A 19,225-nucleotide genomic window follows, 5' to 3' on the forward strand; every position below is an offset into this window, starting at 1 on the left:
CTACTGGAGGCAATATGTGCATAACGGCAGTTTCTTGTATGGGCATTATGTGTAGAGAAGGCGCTACTACTGCAGGCATTATTATATTTATAAGGGGCGTTACTACTGCAGGCATTATGTACATAAGGGACGCTGCTATTGCAGGCATTATTGTGTATATAATGAGTGCTACTATTGAGGTGTTATGTGTATAAGTGACACTACTACTGTTGGAATTATTTTGTTTATAAGGGACTCTACTACTTGTAGGCATGTGTAAAGGGCACTATTGTATATTATAATGTGGATAAGGGGCACTGTGGTGTAATAAGAATCAGGGGCACTACAAGTTGCGCAATGGGAATAAGATTGTGCTACCGTATGGCGTAATTTGTAATGGGGATACTGTGTATCCATTTCTTATGAGACCACAACCTTTTTCAGAGCGTACCTCTGGTTTTCACTGTTTCTTTGTAAAGTATGGGAGGGTGCAAATTTATAGTTTGCAGGTGGGCGCCGAACACCCTAGCACTGGCCCTGATAGTAATGATTCAAAAGTGAAGTGAGATCTTTGGTGTTATTGAGTGACATTAACCGACATATCCTTAAATAGGGCAGTGTCCGGAGTGCTATACAATTTAGCTCAATGTGGGCTTATATTAATGGATCTTCACTGTCACTTGGTTTCTTGGTATAGGTACGGGAGTAAGCTGTACGGTTTGAAGGGATATATGGGGGGAGGGAAGCGGGGGGGTCCCAATGATGGGGAGAAAGAAGTTATGGGAAGAGTCGAGAATAGTAAGTAGTAAGTTAGATCTGAGGAGATAAGTTATTTGCATGTGAAAGGAAGTGTTAAGATTGACCAGAAAAAGGGGTGTTGTGATATGTATACCATGGGAGCCAGACAGAGTGGAATTTACAAACAGTGTTGTTTTGTAGACTTGTGATATATTCCATTTTAGCAATGAACCACATTCTTATTTGATTCCTTTGGGAAATGGTCAATTGGGGTGCATAAGAGTAAGTTAGTTAGATCAATGGGGGTGGGTGGGACGACAAGTTGAGAGAGGAGGGCGAGAACCATCTTCCAGAAATGGGCTATAATTGGGCAGGACCACCAGATATGGTAGAATGTCCCCCTCTGCCCACAGTTTCTCCAACATAGGTCTGATGAATTAGGATAAATGCGGTGAAGGCGAGTTGGGACCAGATGCCACCTGGAATATACCTTGTAGGAATTTTATTTTATTGATACGCTAATTGAACATTTTGAAAGCTAGTCAAATTGATTCCCATTCCTCCTCCTCTTCACGTTTGTGAATAAAAAGCTGACTTAATACTTTGTCAAATTTTAAAGTAGGAAGATTTTTAAGTAGAGAGAAAACAGTTACATAGCTTAAGCCTAGACTTAGCCTGGACTTAAACTGGACAGAAACAGACAACCAACTTGGTATCTTGGTATCAAAGTGACATAGAAAGAAAGAAAACAACAGCAACTCAAAAAACCAAGGGACTGCTTTGAGTGAGCTTACTTCATACTAACAACATACTACTCCTGTCTGCTTAATCCGGTTATTCATCCATAATAACACAATTTCTACAACTGCTAAAACTTTGAATATTACTCTATGCTTGTATGTGCACTGGCTGTTTTGAAAATAAACAGCTGTACCTCTAATGACTTCACCTCTCCTGCTCTTCCATTGATAGTAGGTGTCCCCCAACATTTTATTCTTGGCCCTCTTCTTCTCTATCTCTATACGTCCTCTCTGGGTGAGCTTATTTGCTCACTCGACTTCCACTATCACATCTATGCTGATAATACTGAAATCTACCGATCCTTTCCTGATCTCTCTCCCTCTATCCTCACTCATATCTCCAACTGTCTCTCTGCTATCTACTCTTGGATGACCCAGCGCTTTTTTAGACTTAAAATATCAAAGACTAAGCTGACCTCTTCCCACCCTCCTGCATAAACCTGACAATCTCTCATCCTAACCTTCTGTTTATGCTCACTTCTACCCCTTCTGTGTCACCCCTGTCTGTCTAACCCTCCCCTTTAGAATGTAAGCTCTCACGAGCAGGGCCCTCTCTCCTTATGTGCCTCTCTTAGAATATATAAACCTCTGCCACCCTGATGATTGCTGCAGTGTCCTGTCCCCTGATGCAACTATCCATATGTACCATGTACTTGTCCTAAACTGTCTTGTGATGTAATTTGGCATGTGTTTTTGCTCATAACTATGCTCTGTAAAGTGCTGCAGAATATGTGTGCGCTATATAAAAACCAGTAAATAATAATAATAGTATCTGCGCATGCGCAGTAGACACTGGCATAATGCCAGAGTTTTCTCGCCATCAGAGAGGAGGGAAGCTGCACACGGGTACTCTCCTCTCTTAAAACGCCCCTGCCTATAGCAAATATATGTTGCAGATGGAAGGGTGACCATCTTGCTATGCGGAGTCCCTATTCTCATTTTGATCTAAATGAATCACCAACTGTGGACCCTGATGTCTGAATTAGTAATTTTGTAACTTCTCTGTTATGTGTATTTGATGCCAGCTGATGACTTGTCCTCTCTATCTTTATTTCCCTTTGTTTTTCCTTTCTTTCTTTCTTTCTTTCTTTCTTTCTTTCTTTCTTTCTTTCTTTCTTTCTTTCTTTCTTTCTTTCTTTCTGTACCCCATAGTGATACTTTCCTTTATACGCCATAAAATTGTAATGTTGAAAGTTTTCTAGCAAGTGACATTTTGTAGCCAAAGCACCTAAACATGACATGCAAATCCTATGAGCCTGCAAGGAGTCTGAAAGTCCACGGCTATACTCATAATAATATGTAATTATTTACCCTATTTAAATGCATACTAACAACTCCTCCAAAAGCTGGAAGTTGAAATGAATCCAAGGTGAGACAAACGTCATGAAAAATCTCTGCATCATTATTTTAACTTTACTATTATAATGTATGGTTGTGTATTTGGCCATATTAAGTTAGGGATTGGATTCATAATTCATAAGCACTTTTTTGTGTATCTTGTTTTTTGTTTTATTTTAATCCTCATATATATTTTCTCTCTGTGCCTTTTTGTTATACATTATCTTTTCTGCTCTTCTCTTTTTCTTACAGCTTATTTGTTTGACTCAGCTAAAAAGAATCACTTGTTTAATATAATATGATAGACTGCTACAGAAAAACTCTTAGTTTCGATATTTGTACTACTTCAAAGGAGCAAAGGAATAAAACATTTATATTGATTTGTGCTTCACAGTTAGAGGGATGTGAAGCTTCCAATTGCAAGTTTTTACATAAACTCTTAAGCCCTGTACACACGGGGTGTTATATTAGAGCGACCAGAGATGGTCACTGATGAAAAAGAAACTGCTAGAGGAGCCCGGCAGTGGAAATCAGCTGGTCGCAGGAGCATGTTCCTGCGACCAGCGATCACTATGGGCAGACAACGGGAGCGCGCACCCGGTGATTTATCGCTGGTGCACGCTCCCATATTTGCTATAATCGCCCCCGTGTGTACACACCATTAGTCCCTCTCTTGACCCCCACTTTTCAGGGTAGCTGAGTAATAATACAGTAGTAGTAGTAGTAGTAGTAGTAGTAGTAGTAGTCGTAATAATAATAATTAATAACACAATCTTGGTATTATTGAACTTAATTTAAATTATTTGATATTCCTTTATATCCCAGCATGATTTTTTACTGTGCTGTTATCTTTCTATTCATCAGATTTTAATGGGGCTACCCTATGGCAGTCTACCACGAAAAACAGTGCCTAGAAAAGAAGAAAGGACTGCAATGGATTTTTCTGTTCTTTGGGACTTTGAGGTACTGATTTAGATATCATTGGTATAACAGTCTGGCAAAAAGAAGATATTCTGGTGTGTTTTATTGGCTATTAGAGCTCTTCTCTACAACGTGGTAGATAAACAATTACAATGCTATTGCACGGTCTAAGCAATAACAATTACAGTAACTGATGTTGTGAATTAACTTGACAAGGTAATTCACATCACTATAAGCTAAACTCCTCTCTGGAGACTCTGCAATTCTCTCTGCTAAGTACTTTGCAAAACTTCAACTTCTTCACTTTAGAGTGAAATCTTTGGAAGGTAATTAAGGTTTAGATCAGGCATGTCTAAACTATGACCCTCCAGCTGTTGTGAAACTACATGTCCCATCATGCCTTGCCACAGTTTCGCTATTAGCGAATGCTAAACTATAGCAAGGCATTATGGGATGTGAAGTTTTACAACAGCTGGAGGGCCAGAGTTTGGACATGCCTAGTTTAGATGATAGTTATAGAAGTTATGTGCACTCATCTATTTATGCTTTACTTTGCAGGGTTATGCCAAATATTCCGTTCTATTCTATGGTTTCTACAATAACCAACGCACAATTGGTTGGTTAAAATTCAGACTGCCATTGTCCTACTTCTTAGTTGGGGTTGGTGTATTTGGATACAGCCTCATGGTTGTTATCAGAACGTAAGTACTTTATAAGTAAAGTAACCTGTATATCAATGAGTGTATAACCTCTGCAGCTGTATTATCCATTGTGTACCTACCAATCACATTGTGCTTCTGAACTGGTGCTGCTAGAAAACTTGACTCCTATTTTCCAATTAAAACAAAAATACTCTCATGAAAGGAGGCGACGACAACTTATTATATGCAAATGACATGTTAAACATGCTCCGTTAATCGCCCCGTGTGTATGCCGCTTTATTTGTATTTGTTTTCCTCTGTAAAGAGCAAAATCCAAGTGTTGCCAGCCAAATGACTGACCATGACCATTATTGTTAGAGTAAAATGTTTTCTTTTTCTTTTCTAAAGATCTTTTATCAGCCTTCTAGTGCAAGCATTAAATGCCTAAATATTATATTATGGCTTTAAAATATATATTTTTATTTATAGCTATGCAGAATGTTTTTTAACTGGCTGCTATGTAATTACTGTCTTAATTTATGATCATTAATTAATTAATTTACATTAAGAGGCAGTTGCACCCTCTAAGGGTCCAAACTTGCTGTACAGTAATGAGATCATTTTCCAGCAATTACATATTAATTTATTCATTTTTTTTTTTCCAAAAAAAAAAAAAAAACATTTTGGAAAAATTGTAGTGTTATGATCAAGTGGTACTAGGTGGCGCTGTTGAATGTTATGATGCTGCCAGGACTTACTAGGGGACAAGGTGACTATTGGATACTGGGCAAGGTAATAAGTAGACTTGTGCAGGTCCAGTTTTACATGGATCTCAAATTGGATCTTATTGGCTAATCCGCTGTCACATGTTTTGGAGCCAAAACATGTGACAGTGGGATAGCCAATAAGATCCCATTTTGAGATCCAGGTAAATCTGGACCTGCACATCTCTATAAGGAACACCAGGGAAGGGTATCCACGAACAGGCTAAAACAAACTGAAACCCCAAATTGACACAGGAAAAACTAACACAGGTAAACTAAAAACAATAAACTATCAGTGTCCCAGCACAAAGGTGCAGTATAACCTGGGAAGGACACTGATAGAGCAGAGCAGCAAACAGGTGCTGAAACCAATTAGAATGACTGCTACTTTGCACAAAGTGAAACATATGATATTAATGCAGGATTAAAGGAAACAATGCATAGGATGTGATTACAGCAGAATTTAAATGCAAGGTTCAATACTACAGCAGGACAAGGGTTCAGACTGGACCCACAGACAAGGTTCAGGACTTCAGCAGGACAGGACTTCAGACTGGCATAAACAGGCAGGTATCAAAACCCCTGAACTAGGGATACCAATCCCTAGCCATTTTTTCAATTGAAAAATGCTCAATCACAGGAAGCCCGGGATTTACTTAAGGAAGAAGTTGCAGTGAGGCTAAAGAGCCCTGCTGCTACCTGCTTTGCCACCATTATCTCTACACCATGTCCCTCAGTCCTTCTATCCCTCTTCTCTCCCAGTCAGTCCTCCCTCTCTCTCTCCCATCAGACCTTTTCTGTCTGTCTCTCTTGCTCCATCCTCCCACTCCCATCCTCCCACTGGCTTCCGCATATACCGGGCCCATCTGAGCTGGCTGGAGACATGGTGCAGTGATCAGGCGGGCAGACGTGGATGGTTGGAGACCCGGCGCAGTGATCAGGTGGCCTTGGACCTGGCTGGAGACCAGCCTGTGATCAGGCAGGTTGTTAGGAAGTCAACTCAGCGAGCAGACACGCTGATGTCAGCCGTCCGACATCTAAATGCGCTGTCCAGCATTTAAAAAACAACAACAACATATCTGCTCAATCCCAAAAAACCCTGATCCCGGGATTGGCCACCCTACCCAGGATTTAGCTTAACATTCTGCAGAAGACTGGAAGCTGGAACTGGGACTCAGACAGGGAGATTGGAAGCTAGAGTAATCAACAGGCGGGATTCAAGCAAGGACCGAAATCAGGTAAAACAGGAACTAGAACCTCAAAGACAACAATATATAACTGGCAGGTAAAGGGCAGGCTGGAATATATAGGAAGCAGGTCTCAATCAGGATGGCTGGGAAAGGACAAGCCTTCTGATACCCAAATTAACCCCTTCCCGACATTTGACGTACATTTACGTCATGGCCGGGATGTACTTCCCGACACATGGCATAAATGTACGTCATGACTTTAAACTGTCACTGCGTCTCGAGACGCAGTGACAGAGGGACGATGTCTGCTGTCCCTGACAGCAGACATGTCCCTGCATGCCCAGGGGGGGGCTGCGATGTCGCCCCCCCGTCGGCGATCGCTGTGATTGGCTGTTCAGTGTGAACAGCCATTCACAGCGTTTTCCTGTGTTACCAGCGAATCAGACGCTCGGTAACACAGGTGTCAATCACCGCCGGGCGTCAGGGGGCATGAGGGGGTCATCGGTGACGATGACACCTCACCCCACCCTCACCCCACCTGCCCCCAAGGCTGTGATTGGTCCGTGGGACCCACGGACCAATCACAGCCAAGGCGCGACATTTAAACTAACGGTGACTGCGCTGCAGACGCCATTCCGGTCTGGAATAGCGTGCAGAGCGGTCACCGTGCCTATCTGCCGTGATACTGACCTGATCCTTGCTAATACTTACCTGATCCTTGCAAATACCTTACCTGATCACTTGATCACTGCTTGTAGCGTGCTGGACGCTTCCTGGATCTGACTTCTTGGGACTTCCTGCTGCTGCTGCAGTGTGATAGAGAGATAGAGAGAGAGATAGAGAGAGATAGAGAGATAGTGACAGAGAGGGCTATATTTTGTGTCTGCTACCCCCCCTTTTTGGGGGTGCAGGTTTTTTTTATATATAAATAACTGTCAGTGCTGCTGCTGCAGTGTCATAGAGTGATAGATAGTGATAGATAGTGATAGATAGTGATAGATAGTGAGAGATAGAGAGATTTGTGTCTGCTACCCCCCCTTTTTGGGGGTGCAGGTTTTTTTTTTATATATATAACTGTCAGTGCTGCTGCTGCAGTGTCATAGAGTGATAGATAGTGATAGATAGTGAGAGATAGAGAGATAGAGAGAGATAGTGACAGAGAGTGATAGAGAGTGTATATTTTGTGTCTGCTACCCCTCCTTTTTGAGGGTGCAGGTTTTTTTTTATACATATAACTGTCAGTGCTGCTGCTGCAGTGTCCTAGAGTGATAGATAGTGAGAGATAGTGAGAGATAGTGAGAGATAGAGAGAGATAGAGAGAGATAGTGACAGAGAGTGATAGAGAGTGTATATTTTGTGTCTGCTACCCCCGCCTTTTGTGCTGATCACTATATCTGAGGTGATCAGCAACTTTTTGGGGGCGCAGAGGTTTTTTTTTTTTATATATACCTGTCAGTTGCTGCCAGTTGCACTGTCAGTTGCACCAAAGGTTGTGCACCTGCTGCCCCTCACTGGTAATCAGTGTTGCATCACTGATCACCTTTTTTTTTTTGAGGCTGCTGTGGGTCTTTTTTTAATTTTTTTTTTACACACACTGTGATTTTGTGGGTGTCCTGTGGCCACTGTGCGCTGATCAGTGACGTACATCACTGATCAGCTTTTTCGGCACAGGGTTGATCTATTTTTTTTTTTTTGATCAAATTCCTGTTGCCTTTGAGCGCTGTTCAGTGACGGACGTTACTGACCAACATCTGTGCTCAATTTTTTGCGCAGGACCTTTTTTTTTTTTTTTTAACCCCTTCAATTTATTTTTTTTTTAATTGGGTTCAAATTCCTGTATAAAGTATTTTTTTTTTTTCTGCACTACATACACACTACACACTACATACCCCCCGGGTTGAAATAAAGTTTGTACCCCCCCCTACACTATACACGTGTTGAAACATTTCACTACCAGTAACACAAAAATAAAAATGGCATCCCAAATGTCATCCCAAATGTCATCCCAGTCATCCAGAAGAATGTATTCAGCGGAGGAGGCATATGCCATGCTTGCCTCTGATTCTGACACAGCCAGTGAGGCAAGCGGGGAATTTGAAGGATTCATCTTAACCTCATCTTCCTCCTCTAGTGATGAGGGACCCCCTCAAAGACGCCCCCGTAGAGCAGCTGAGACCCCCCCCCCAATAATTGATCTCGTATGGACCCCACCACCAGACAATTTTGAGCCCCAGGTTCCTGAGTTTTTGGCCATGCCAGGAATCCAATTTGATTCCACAGGTCTCAGAGAAATTGACTTTTTCAAATTATTTTTCTCTGATGATTTTATAAATTTAATTGTGGACCAAACTAATTTATATGCCCAGCAGTTTATTGCTCAAAACCCCACGTCATCATTTGCTAGGTGGACCCCTGTAGATGCAGTAGAGATGATGACGTTTTGGGGTCTGGTGTTTCATATGGGCATAGTAAAAAAGCCAGAAATTAGGCAATATTGGAGTACAGATGTTCTGTACAGCACCCCATTTTACCGTATGGCCATGCCCCGGGCTCGATTTGAGACGATCCTTAAATTTTTGCATTACAACAATAATGCACAGTGCCCACCCAGAGATGATCCCACCTTTGACCGGCTATTCAAAGTCAGGCCGGTCATTGATCATTTCAGTGCCAAATTTGAAGAGATGTACATCCCAGATAAATTCATTTGCATAGACGAGTCCCTTATACATTTTAAAGGAAGGGTTAAATTCCGCCAGTACCTTCCCAGTAAGAGGGCAAGGTATGGCATAAAAATGTATAAGCTGTGTGAAAGCACCTCAGGGTACACCCACAGGTTTAGGGTATATGAAGGGAAGGATTCAAGAATTGAACCGCCAGAATGCCCCCCCTCCCTCGTAGGTGTTAGTGGAAAAATTGTCTGGGATTTAGTGCACCCCTTCCTGGATAAAGGTTATCACCTCTATGTGGATAACTTTTACACCAGCATCCCCCTGTTTAAGGCCCTTGGTTCAAGAGGTACAGCAGCTTGCGGTACTGTGCGCAAGAACCAAAGAGGCCTCCCAAAAACGCACATTGCCCAAGTAATGAGAAGGGGTGACAGTAGCGCACGCAGGGGGGGTTTCCGAGTACCCAGAAACCCCCCCAAGGAGTCTAAGGACTCTAAGCTGAAAGCTGAGGGTCCCCTCTTTCCACGAGTACTAGAATTTTTAAAATCGGACCTTGGGAACTGGAGATATCTGACTTCAAAGCAGTGGTCTCCATCCAAGCCTGTTAATTGCTCTTCCCAGTCAGATATTTCAGGTTCTGTCTGACGTAGAGTTTTTCTGAGGGTATATTCCAAAAGCTGGGACTCTCTACCTTTGAAGGACACTAGTAGCTTGTCTCTACTGTTCCCAGAACCAGAGATATCAGCCTTCCAGCAGCTGGTTACTGCTCCAGCTCCACACACCTGGTATGTAGTTTTATATACTCGTTGGCGGATTGCTCTGCCTCCTGAACTCTGATCCCCTCATCCCCAGTACCATTTGGTAGGTGGGATTCTCTAGTTTTTAATTCCATTAAAATCTAAGAAATCTATTTGTGGGAACTGGAGATATCTGCAGTCAAGCAAGCTGTCCTCCCACCAGAAAATTATGAACAATAAGCCCACTCCACTATACACCCCTCCTCTGCGTATTAAATATCCTCTACCACCCAGGAAGTTATGTATCAGGGCCCCTTCATTCAGACCAATGCCCCCTTCTCCCACCTCATCTCCCACCATCTGTGCAGTAAAGGGGTAATTAGTGGAAATTACTGATCCAGGCCCTGCATGCTGAGCGGTTGATATAATACCCCCTACCACCCGCGGGACATCAAAACATATACTGGGTCACCTAAATGTCCATCTCCGTACTTTGCTCCGCCCCTCTGGAAACCCCCTTCTGAAAATCCTGCGTTTGCCCCTGGGTGAAAGCAGGGGAATATGCACCGAAAATATGTTGTTGGTCAAATATAAGGACAAGAGGGATGTCCTTATACTGACAACAATTCACGGAGACAGTACCACCTCCGTCCCTGTACGAGGTACCAGTACCCACACCTCCAAACCTAATTGTATCCTGGATTACAATAGGTACATGGGCGGAGTGGATCTTTCAGATCAGGTACTGAAGCTGTACAGTGCCCTGCGGAAAACAAAAATCTGGTACAAGAAGCTGGCCGTGTATATCATCCAGATGGCACTGTATAACGCTTACGTGCTATTCCGTTCTACCGGCCAGAGGGGGACATTTATGCACTTTCAAGAGGAAGTCATAAAGGGCCTAGTATTTGGGAACCAGCAGGCAGAGGGCCCCAGTACTTCTAGTACTGGCCCCCGTATTGTACCAGGCCAGCGTTTTCATGATGAAATCCCCTCCACTGGAAAAAAGGGCAGGACACAAAAAAGGTGCAAAGTTTGCTATAAAAAGGGAATAAGAAAGCAAACTATTTTCCAGTGTGACACTTGCCCCGACAAACCCGGCCTATGTATAAAGGAGTGTTTTAAAATATACCACACATCTATGGATTTTTAGGTTCATCATTTCACCGTGCTTCGGGGGTCTTGCTAATGCCACATAGCACCCACCATTCATTCCACCAGAATCTGAGCCGCAAAATCCAAAAATCACTCCTTCCCTTCTGAGTCCTGCCATGCACCCAACTGGTATTTTTTGGTCACATGTGAGGCATTGCCGTACTCGGGAGAAATTGGGGCACAGATTTTGGGGTGCTTTTTCTCCTTCATACCTTCTGAAAATGAAAAATTTTGAGCCAGAACTGCATTTTTGTGTAAAAAAATGTAATTTTTCATTTTCACTGCCCAGTTGTATCAAAATTGGTGAAACCCCTGGGGGTTTGGAATGTACACTATACCCCTAGATGAATTCCCTGAGGGGTGTAGTTTGCAAAATGGGGTCACTTGTGGGGGGGTTCCACTGTATTGGTGCTTTGGGGGTCTTGCTAATGCGACATAGCACCCACCAACATTCCACCAGAATTTGTGCTGCAAAATCCAAATATCACTCCTTCCCTTCTGAGTCCTGCCACTTTTTGGTCACACATGAGGCATTGCCGTACTCGGGAGAAATTGGGGCACAGATTTTGGGGTGCTTTTTCTTCTTCATACCTTCTGAAAATGAAAAATTTTGAGCCAGAACTGCATTTTTGTGTAAAAAAATGTAATTTTTCATTTTCACTCACCAGTTGTATCAAAATTGGTGAAACCCCTGGGGGTTTGAAATGTACACTATACTCCTAGATGAATTCCCTGAGGGGTGTAGTTTGCAAAATGGGGTCACTTGTGGGGGGGTTCCACTGTATTGGTGCTTTGGGGGTCTTGCTAATGCGACATAGCACCCACCAACATTCCACCAGAATTTGTGCTGCAAAATCCAAATATCACTCCTTCCCTTCTGAGTCCTGACACTTTTTGGTCACACATGAGGCATTGCCGTACTCGGGAGAAATTGGGGCACAGATTTTGGGGTGCTTTTTCTCCTTCATACCTTCTGAAAATGCAAAATTTTGAGCCAGAACTGCATTTTTGTGTAAAAAAATTTAATTTTTCATTTTCACTGCCCAGTTGTATCAAAATTGGTGAAACCCCTGGGGGTTTGAAATGTACACTATACCCCTAGATGAATTCCCTGAGGGGTGTAGTTTGCAAAATGGGGTCACTTGTGGGGGGGTTCCACTGTATTGGTGCTTTGGGGGTCTTGCTAATGCGACATAGCACCCACCAACATTCCACCACCAAAAATCACTCCTTCCCTTCTGAGTCCTGCCATGCACCCAACTGGTATTTTTTGGTCACATATGAGGCATTGCCGTACTCGGGAGAAATTGGGGCACAGATTTTGGGGTGCTTTGTCTCCTTCATTCCTTGTGAAAATGAAAAATTTTGAGCCAGAACTGCATTTTTGTGTAAAAAATGTAATTTTTCATTTTCACTCACCAGTTGTATCAAAATTGGTGAAACCCCTGGGGGTTTGAAATGTACACTATACCCCTAGATGAATTCCCTGAGGGGTGTAGTTTGCAAAATGGGGTCACTTGTGGGGGGGTTCCACTGTATTGGTGCTTGGGGGGTCTTGCTAATGCGACATAGCACCCACCAAAATTCCACCAGAATCTGAGCTGCAAAATCCAAAAATCACTCCTTCCCTTCTGAGTCCTGCCATGCACCCAACTGGTATTTTTTGGTCACATGTGAGGCATTGCCGTACTCGGGAGAAATTGGGGCACAGATTTTGGGGTGCTTTTTCTCCTTCATACCTTCTGAAAATGAAAAATTTTGAGCCAGAACTGCATTTTTGTGTAAAAAAAATGTAATTTTTCATTTTCACTGCCCAGTTGTATCAAAATTGGTGAAACCCCTGGGGGTTTGAAATGTACACTATACCCATAGATGAATTCCCTGAGGGGTGTAGTTTGCAAAATGGGGTCACTTGTGGGGGGGTTCCACTGTATTGGTGCTTTGGGGGTCTTGCTAATGCGACATAGCACCCACCAACATTCCACCACCAAAAATCACTCCTTCCCTTCTGAGTCCTGCCATGCACCCAACTGGTATTTTTTGGTCACATATGAGACATTGCCATACTCGGGAGAAATTGGGGCACAGATTTTGTGGTGCTTTGTCTCCTTCATTCCTTGTGAAAATGAAAAATTTTGAGCCAGAACTGCATTTTTGTGTAAAAAAATGTAATTTTTCATTTTCACTGCCCAGTTGTATCAAAATTGGTGAAACCCCTGGGGGTTTGAAATGTACACTATACCCCTAGATGAATTCCCTGAGGGGTGTAGTTTGCAAAATGGGGTCACTTGTGGGGGGGTTCCACTGTATTGGTGCTTGGGGGGTCTTGCTAATGCAACATAGCACCCACCAACATTCCACCAGAATCTGAGCTGCAAAATCCAAAAATCACTCCTTCCTTTCTGAGTCCTGCCATGCACCCAAATGGTATTTTTTGGTCACATGTGAGGCATTGCCGTACTCGGGAGAAATTGGGGCACAGATTTTGGGGTGCTTTGTCTCCTTCATTCCTTGTGAAAATGAAAAATTTTGAGCCAGAACTGCATTTTTGTGTAAAAAATGTAATTTTGCATTTGCACAGCCCAGTTGTATCAAAATTGGTGAAACCCCTGGGGGTTTGAAATGTACACTATACCCCTAGATGAATTCCCTGAGGGGTGTAGTTTGCAAAATGGGGTCACTTGTGGGGGGGTTCCACTGTATTGGTGCTTGGGGGGTCTTGCTAATGCGACATAGCACCCACCAAAATTCCACCAGAATCTGAGCTGCAAAATCCAAAAATCACTCCTTCCCTTCTGAGTCCTGCCATGCGCCCAAATGGAATTTTTTGGTCACATGTGAGGCATTGCCGTACTCGGGAGAAATTGGGGCACAGATTTTGGGGTGCTTTTTCTCCTTCATACCTTCTGAAAATGAAAAATTTTGAGCCAGAACTGCATTTTTGTGTAAAAAAATGTAATTTTTCATTTTCACTGCCCAGTTGTATCAAAATTGGTGAAACCCCTGGGGGTTTGAAATGTACACTATACCCCTAGATGAATTCCCTGAGGGGTGTAGTTTGCAAAATGGGGTCACTTGTGGGGGGTTCCACTGTATTGGTGCTTTGGGGGTCTTGCTAATGCGACATAGCACCCACCAACATTCCACCACCAAAAATCACTCCTTCCCTTCTGAGTCCTGCCATGCACCCAACTGGTATTTTTTGGTCACATATGAGGCATTGCCATACTCGGGAGAAATTGGGGCACAGATTTTGGGGTGCTTTGTCTCCTTCATTCCTTGTGAAAATGAAAAATTTTGAGCCAGAACTGCATTTTTGTGTAAAAAAATGTAATTTTTCATTTTCACTGCCCAGTTGTATCAAAATTGGTGAAACCCCTGGGGGTTTGAAATGTACACTATACCCCTAGATGAATTCCCTGAGGGGTGTAGTTTGCAAAATGGGGTCACTTGTGGGGGGGTTCCACTGTATTGGTGCTTGGGGGGTCTTGCTAATGCAACATAGCACCCACCAACATTCCACCAGAATCTGAGCTGCAAAATCCAAAAATCACTCCTTCCTTTCTGAGTCCTGCCATGCACCCAAATGGTATTTTTTGGTCACATGTGAGGCATTGCCGTACTCGGGAGAAATTGGGGCACAGATTTTGGGGTGCTTTTTCTCCTTCATACCTTCTGAAAATGAAAAATTTTGAGCCAGAACTGCATTTTTGTGTAAAAAATTTAATTTTTCATTTTCACTGCCCAGTTGTACCACAATTGGTGAAACCCCTGGGGGTTTGAAATGTACACTATACCCCTAGATGAATTCCCTGAGGGGTGTAGTTTGCAAAATGGGGTCACTTGTGGGGGGGGTTCCTAACTTTTAGCATCTTATGGTGCCTAGAAACCTACATGGTGCCTAAAAAATAATCTCATAAAAAGGAGGCTCCAAAATCAAGTAGGTGCTCCTTCTATTATGAAGCCTGTGGTTTGGTCAACGTGCACACTAGGGCCACATATAGGATATTTATGAAAACAAAAGAATTGGGGGAATCAATTTTTAGTCACATTTCTCTAGTAAAATGTACTGTGTTCCTTAGAAAAATGTATTAAAATTGCAAATCTGTAAAAAAAATGAAATTTTGAAATTTCACCTACACTTTGTTTTAATTCCTGTGAAACACCTAAAGGGTTAACAAACTTCCAAAATGCTGTTTTGAATACTGTGAGGGGTGCAGTCTTTGAAATGGTATCATTTATGGGGGTGTCTCACATACAAGTCCCTCAAAGTCACATCAGAACTGAACTGGTCCCTAAAAAAATCAGTGTTTGAAATTTTCTTGAAAATTTGAGAATTTGCTATTCATATTGTAAGCCTCCTAGTGTCCAAAAAAATGAAAAGGAAGTTGAAATAATGATGTCAACATAAAGTAGACATATGGTCTATGTTAGTTATTAACTATTTTGAGTGGTATGATTATTTGTCTCACAAGCAGAAAATTTAACATTTTGCAAATTGCTAAATTTTCCATTTTTTCACGACATTTTGGTATTTTTCACAAAAAAACACAGACTGTATCGACCCAAATTTACCACTAATTTGAAGTACAATGTGTCACGAAAAAACAATCTCAAAATCACTGGGATAAGTAAAAGCAAAAAAAAGTTATCCCCACTTAAGTGAGACATGTCAGATTTGAAAAAAAGGGCTCTGTCAGGAACGCAAAAACTGGCTCTGTCAGGAAGGGGTTAACTGCAGCTGACACAGAGGTAATGGGCTGAATATGTAGCAGCTGAGACTGCACACTGAACACATACAGATATCAGGCTGCAGTTACTCAGACCCACCAGAAGCTGCTCGTAACATGCAGTAGTATCGTAAATACAGATGTTTGGATTCTGAAATGTTATGAGCCATAATCTCCAATTGTCTTAGTTGTAATGATGATGTGAAAGGAATATAATCTAGTTTCATTTGAAATTTCTAAGGGACATATTTATCACAATCTTTATCTCAAATGTGAATGGAATGTGATAAATTAGCCCAATCTGAAATTGAATACATTGCAGGGATGTATTATTTATAACATAACAACCCCCTACTACTTCATTTACTTACACACAGCCAGAACAGATAATCAGCTGTAAAGTCAGCTTCAGCTTCACAGTAATTGGGGATCACAGCAAGAGCACAGTGATCCGATGACCGCCTGCTCTCACAGTATCACTGGTCCACCTGGGTGTTATTATTGTTTTCTTTTCTTTTTTTTAAATTTACACAATGATCAGCCTGTGTGCCTATCAAACACACATGGCTGATCACAGTACATCTTTCAGTGCGTCCGGCAGAGAACAGCTTTCAGTGCCATCAGGTAGAGAAGGCTGTGCAGGGGTACTGGATCATGTTATGATATAGTGGATCGAAGCTGTCTAGATTGACCATATTATGGTTGACCATAATTAGACACCTAAAGGTAGTCTACCGCGTCAAGACAATAACAGAAGTTAGACGTCAGCATTAAATCGACAAGAGCATGGTCGATGGTCCCATGGTTGACATGAGTTGTTCACGTTTTTTGTGCCAAATGTCACAGGTGGCCCTGGGTACACTGTATATGTGCAGAGTGTCCCCTCGCATGGCTGCTGGGCTTGCCATGCTTCAGGCATGGTGCCTTGCAATGATTGGCACGCTATTATAATCTCACTCTATCTCCACTTGGATAGTAAAGTATGAACGAAGTCGATTGTGACCAAAAAAAGTTAAAAACTCATGTTGACCATGTGACTGTTGGTCACGCCCCCATCACTCTAACTATGGCATCTAACTTTCGTTAGCATCGATCTAGACATAGTTGACTATCTTTAGGTGTCTAACTAGACGGGTTTGACTAAGCATGGTCAACCATAATAGGGTCAATCCAGACATCGTAGATCCGTCGACCAGATACCCTGGAACCAAAGGGAAGCCCAGATAACATGATCTCAAGATAGCATTATTATAAAAGGTGTTCCTCTGTTAACTTTATAGCAACTTCAGGAAAATCTAATTTCCAATTCCAATATGAGAAATGTGGTCTGGAATGTTAATTTAAGGGCTTGGAGGAGAATTTAGCTAATTATTCTCCAATTGGCCATTAGGTCATTCCTGTGACTACAGTAATATAATGTGATTTTTTTTTTAAATACATGCCAACCACAGGGGGGCCCTAGCTAGAGGGGGCCCAGGGGTACTGACCCCTTGTGCCCCCATTATAATCCGGCCCTGGGGTGTTCTGGTTAATTCAATCCAAAGGAAAAGAACTGAGGGGTGCTGACATTTTTACATATGCAATACTGTTTATTACAGCATACAACCAAAACACATAATATTGCTTTAAGTTGTACTGTATTTAAGACTGAAGCACCTCTTAAATACGCTGTAACTGCAGTACCCTTTGGGATATGTGTCATAGGTTTAGAACTTAGAACTTGTGTATTGCAGTCATTATTTTTAATTACGACTTTATACAACATCCAGCTGCCACAACCAGTTGTCTACCAAAGCATTAAACACCAATGTCAGGGCAATAAAACTGATCTAACTAGATGTGTAATTGATTTGACTGCTATTTATCACTTGAGTCAAAAGAACACAGGTTAAGGTTAATCTAACTATTTCTACAACAATCCTTTGCCTTGTTGTTTCATTTAGCAGCTGTTGCACAAGTTTTCTCTTGCTCAAACAGGAAGAAATAAAACCTTAAGTGAACTGAAAAAATATTAGCAACAATTTACGGAGTAGCAATTCATTCTATTTATGTTATTTTCTCCAATTTCGTGGATTTTTTAATTTTCTTGGAATATTTTAATATCATTTCGAAACAAGAGCCTATTTTGTAATTTGCTAAATCAATTGTTTACAAGTAATAACACAGACTATATGAATCTAAACACCATTGTTCTAATTGCTGCAATTTGTAGTAGGAGTATACTTGTGGAAACCTAGCTCATAATGTAGGACACTATTCATTTTTAGTAATTATTTGATGGGGTATTTTGTTTAAATGCCTGCTTATACTATGTTTTTCATTTTGTGCACAATGTTTTATAGAACATTGTTTCTATCATTGAATGCAAAAATGTATTTATTATTTATTAACAGGCTCTTATATAGCGCACACATATTCCGCAGCGCTTTACAGAGCATAGTTATGAGCAAAAACACATACCAAATTACAGTACAAGACAGTTTAGGACAAGTACATGGTACATATGGATAGTTGCATCAGGGGACAGCACACAAGCACATATCAGGGTGGCAGATATATATATATATATATATATATATATATATATATATATATATATATATATATACAGCAGCAGACAGGTGGGTGGCACTCCCAGAAATAACGACACTAGGTCCAACGGATAAACCGATAAACGGATAAAAAAAAAAAAAAAAAGGTTTATCCGTTGGACCTAGTGTCGTTATTTCTGGGAGTGCCACCCACCTGTCTGCTGCTGTATATTGGACTGATCTACTCTTTCCAGGGAAGGCACCCAGCCTAAGTGTATGTAGCGGAGTGCCGGCCAAACCCCCCCTTGGCTTATATATATATATATATATATATATTTATATTCTAGGAAAAGTACATGAGGAGAGAGGGCCCTGCTCGTGACAGCTTACATTCTAAAGGGAGGGTAAGATGGACAGGGGTGACACAGAAGGGGTAGTAGTGAGCATATATAGAAGGTTAGGAGGAGAGATGGTCAGGTTTTATGCAGGAGGGTGGGAAGAGGTCAGCTTAGTCTTTGATATTTTAAGTCTAAAAAAGCACTGGGTCATCCAAGAGTAGAAATCAGAGAGACAGTTGGAGATATGAGTGAGGATAGAGGGAGAGAGCTCAGGAAAGGAGCTGAAGATTTCAGTGTTATCAGCATAGATGTCATAGTGAAAGTCGAGTGAGCAAATGAGCTCACTCATATACAGTACCTAAACAGATTCCCGCAATCGCCGATATAGTTGACTATATTGGCGGTGGTGCGGGAGTATAATATTGAGTGTACAAACTTACCAATATCATTCACAATATAGGCCAGTGACATCACCCGCCCCATGCTTCTTACATGCAGGCTTTTGATGATATTGTACAGATGACGAGGGGGGGTACAGATATTGAGCATACACACTGACTGATGTTCCTGCTGTATAATGCCGTGTTCTCACTGCCAGTGAGAAATACACAGCTTTTCCCCGGCATTAAAATGCCAGGGACTGCAGGGACAGACCCCCGTTCTCACTGCAAGGCAAATTCCCAGGTGAAGAAGT

The 19,225-nt window shown here is 41.9% G+C and overlaps 1 protein-coding gene across 1 annotated transcript in view; it reads left to right on the forward strand.

The window, feature by feature from the left end:
* Positions 1–19,225, forward strand: part of LOC146005784 (transmembrane channel-like protein 2) — a 126,561-nt gene that overhangs the window by 83,647 nt on the left and 23,689 nt on the right. Inside the window, exons 9-10 of the mRNA XM_083145210.1 lie at positions 3,720–3,818; positions 4,335–4,477. Of these exons, the coding sequence (XP_083001336.1) occupies positions 3,720–3,818; positions 4,335–4,477 (242 nt within the window). The remainder of the gene's footprint in view (positions 1–3,719; positions 3,819–4,334; positions 4,478–19,225) is intronic.

This window comes from Crinia signifera, chromosome 5, assembly GCF_055691185.1.
Source record: "Crinia signifera chromosome 5, ASM5569118v1, whole genome shotgun sequence".
Lineage (NCBI taxonomy): Eukaryota > Metazoa > Chordata > Amphibia > Anura > Myobatrachidae > Crinia > Crinia signifera.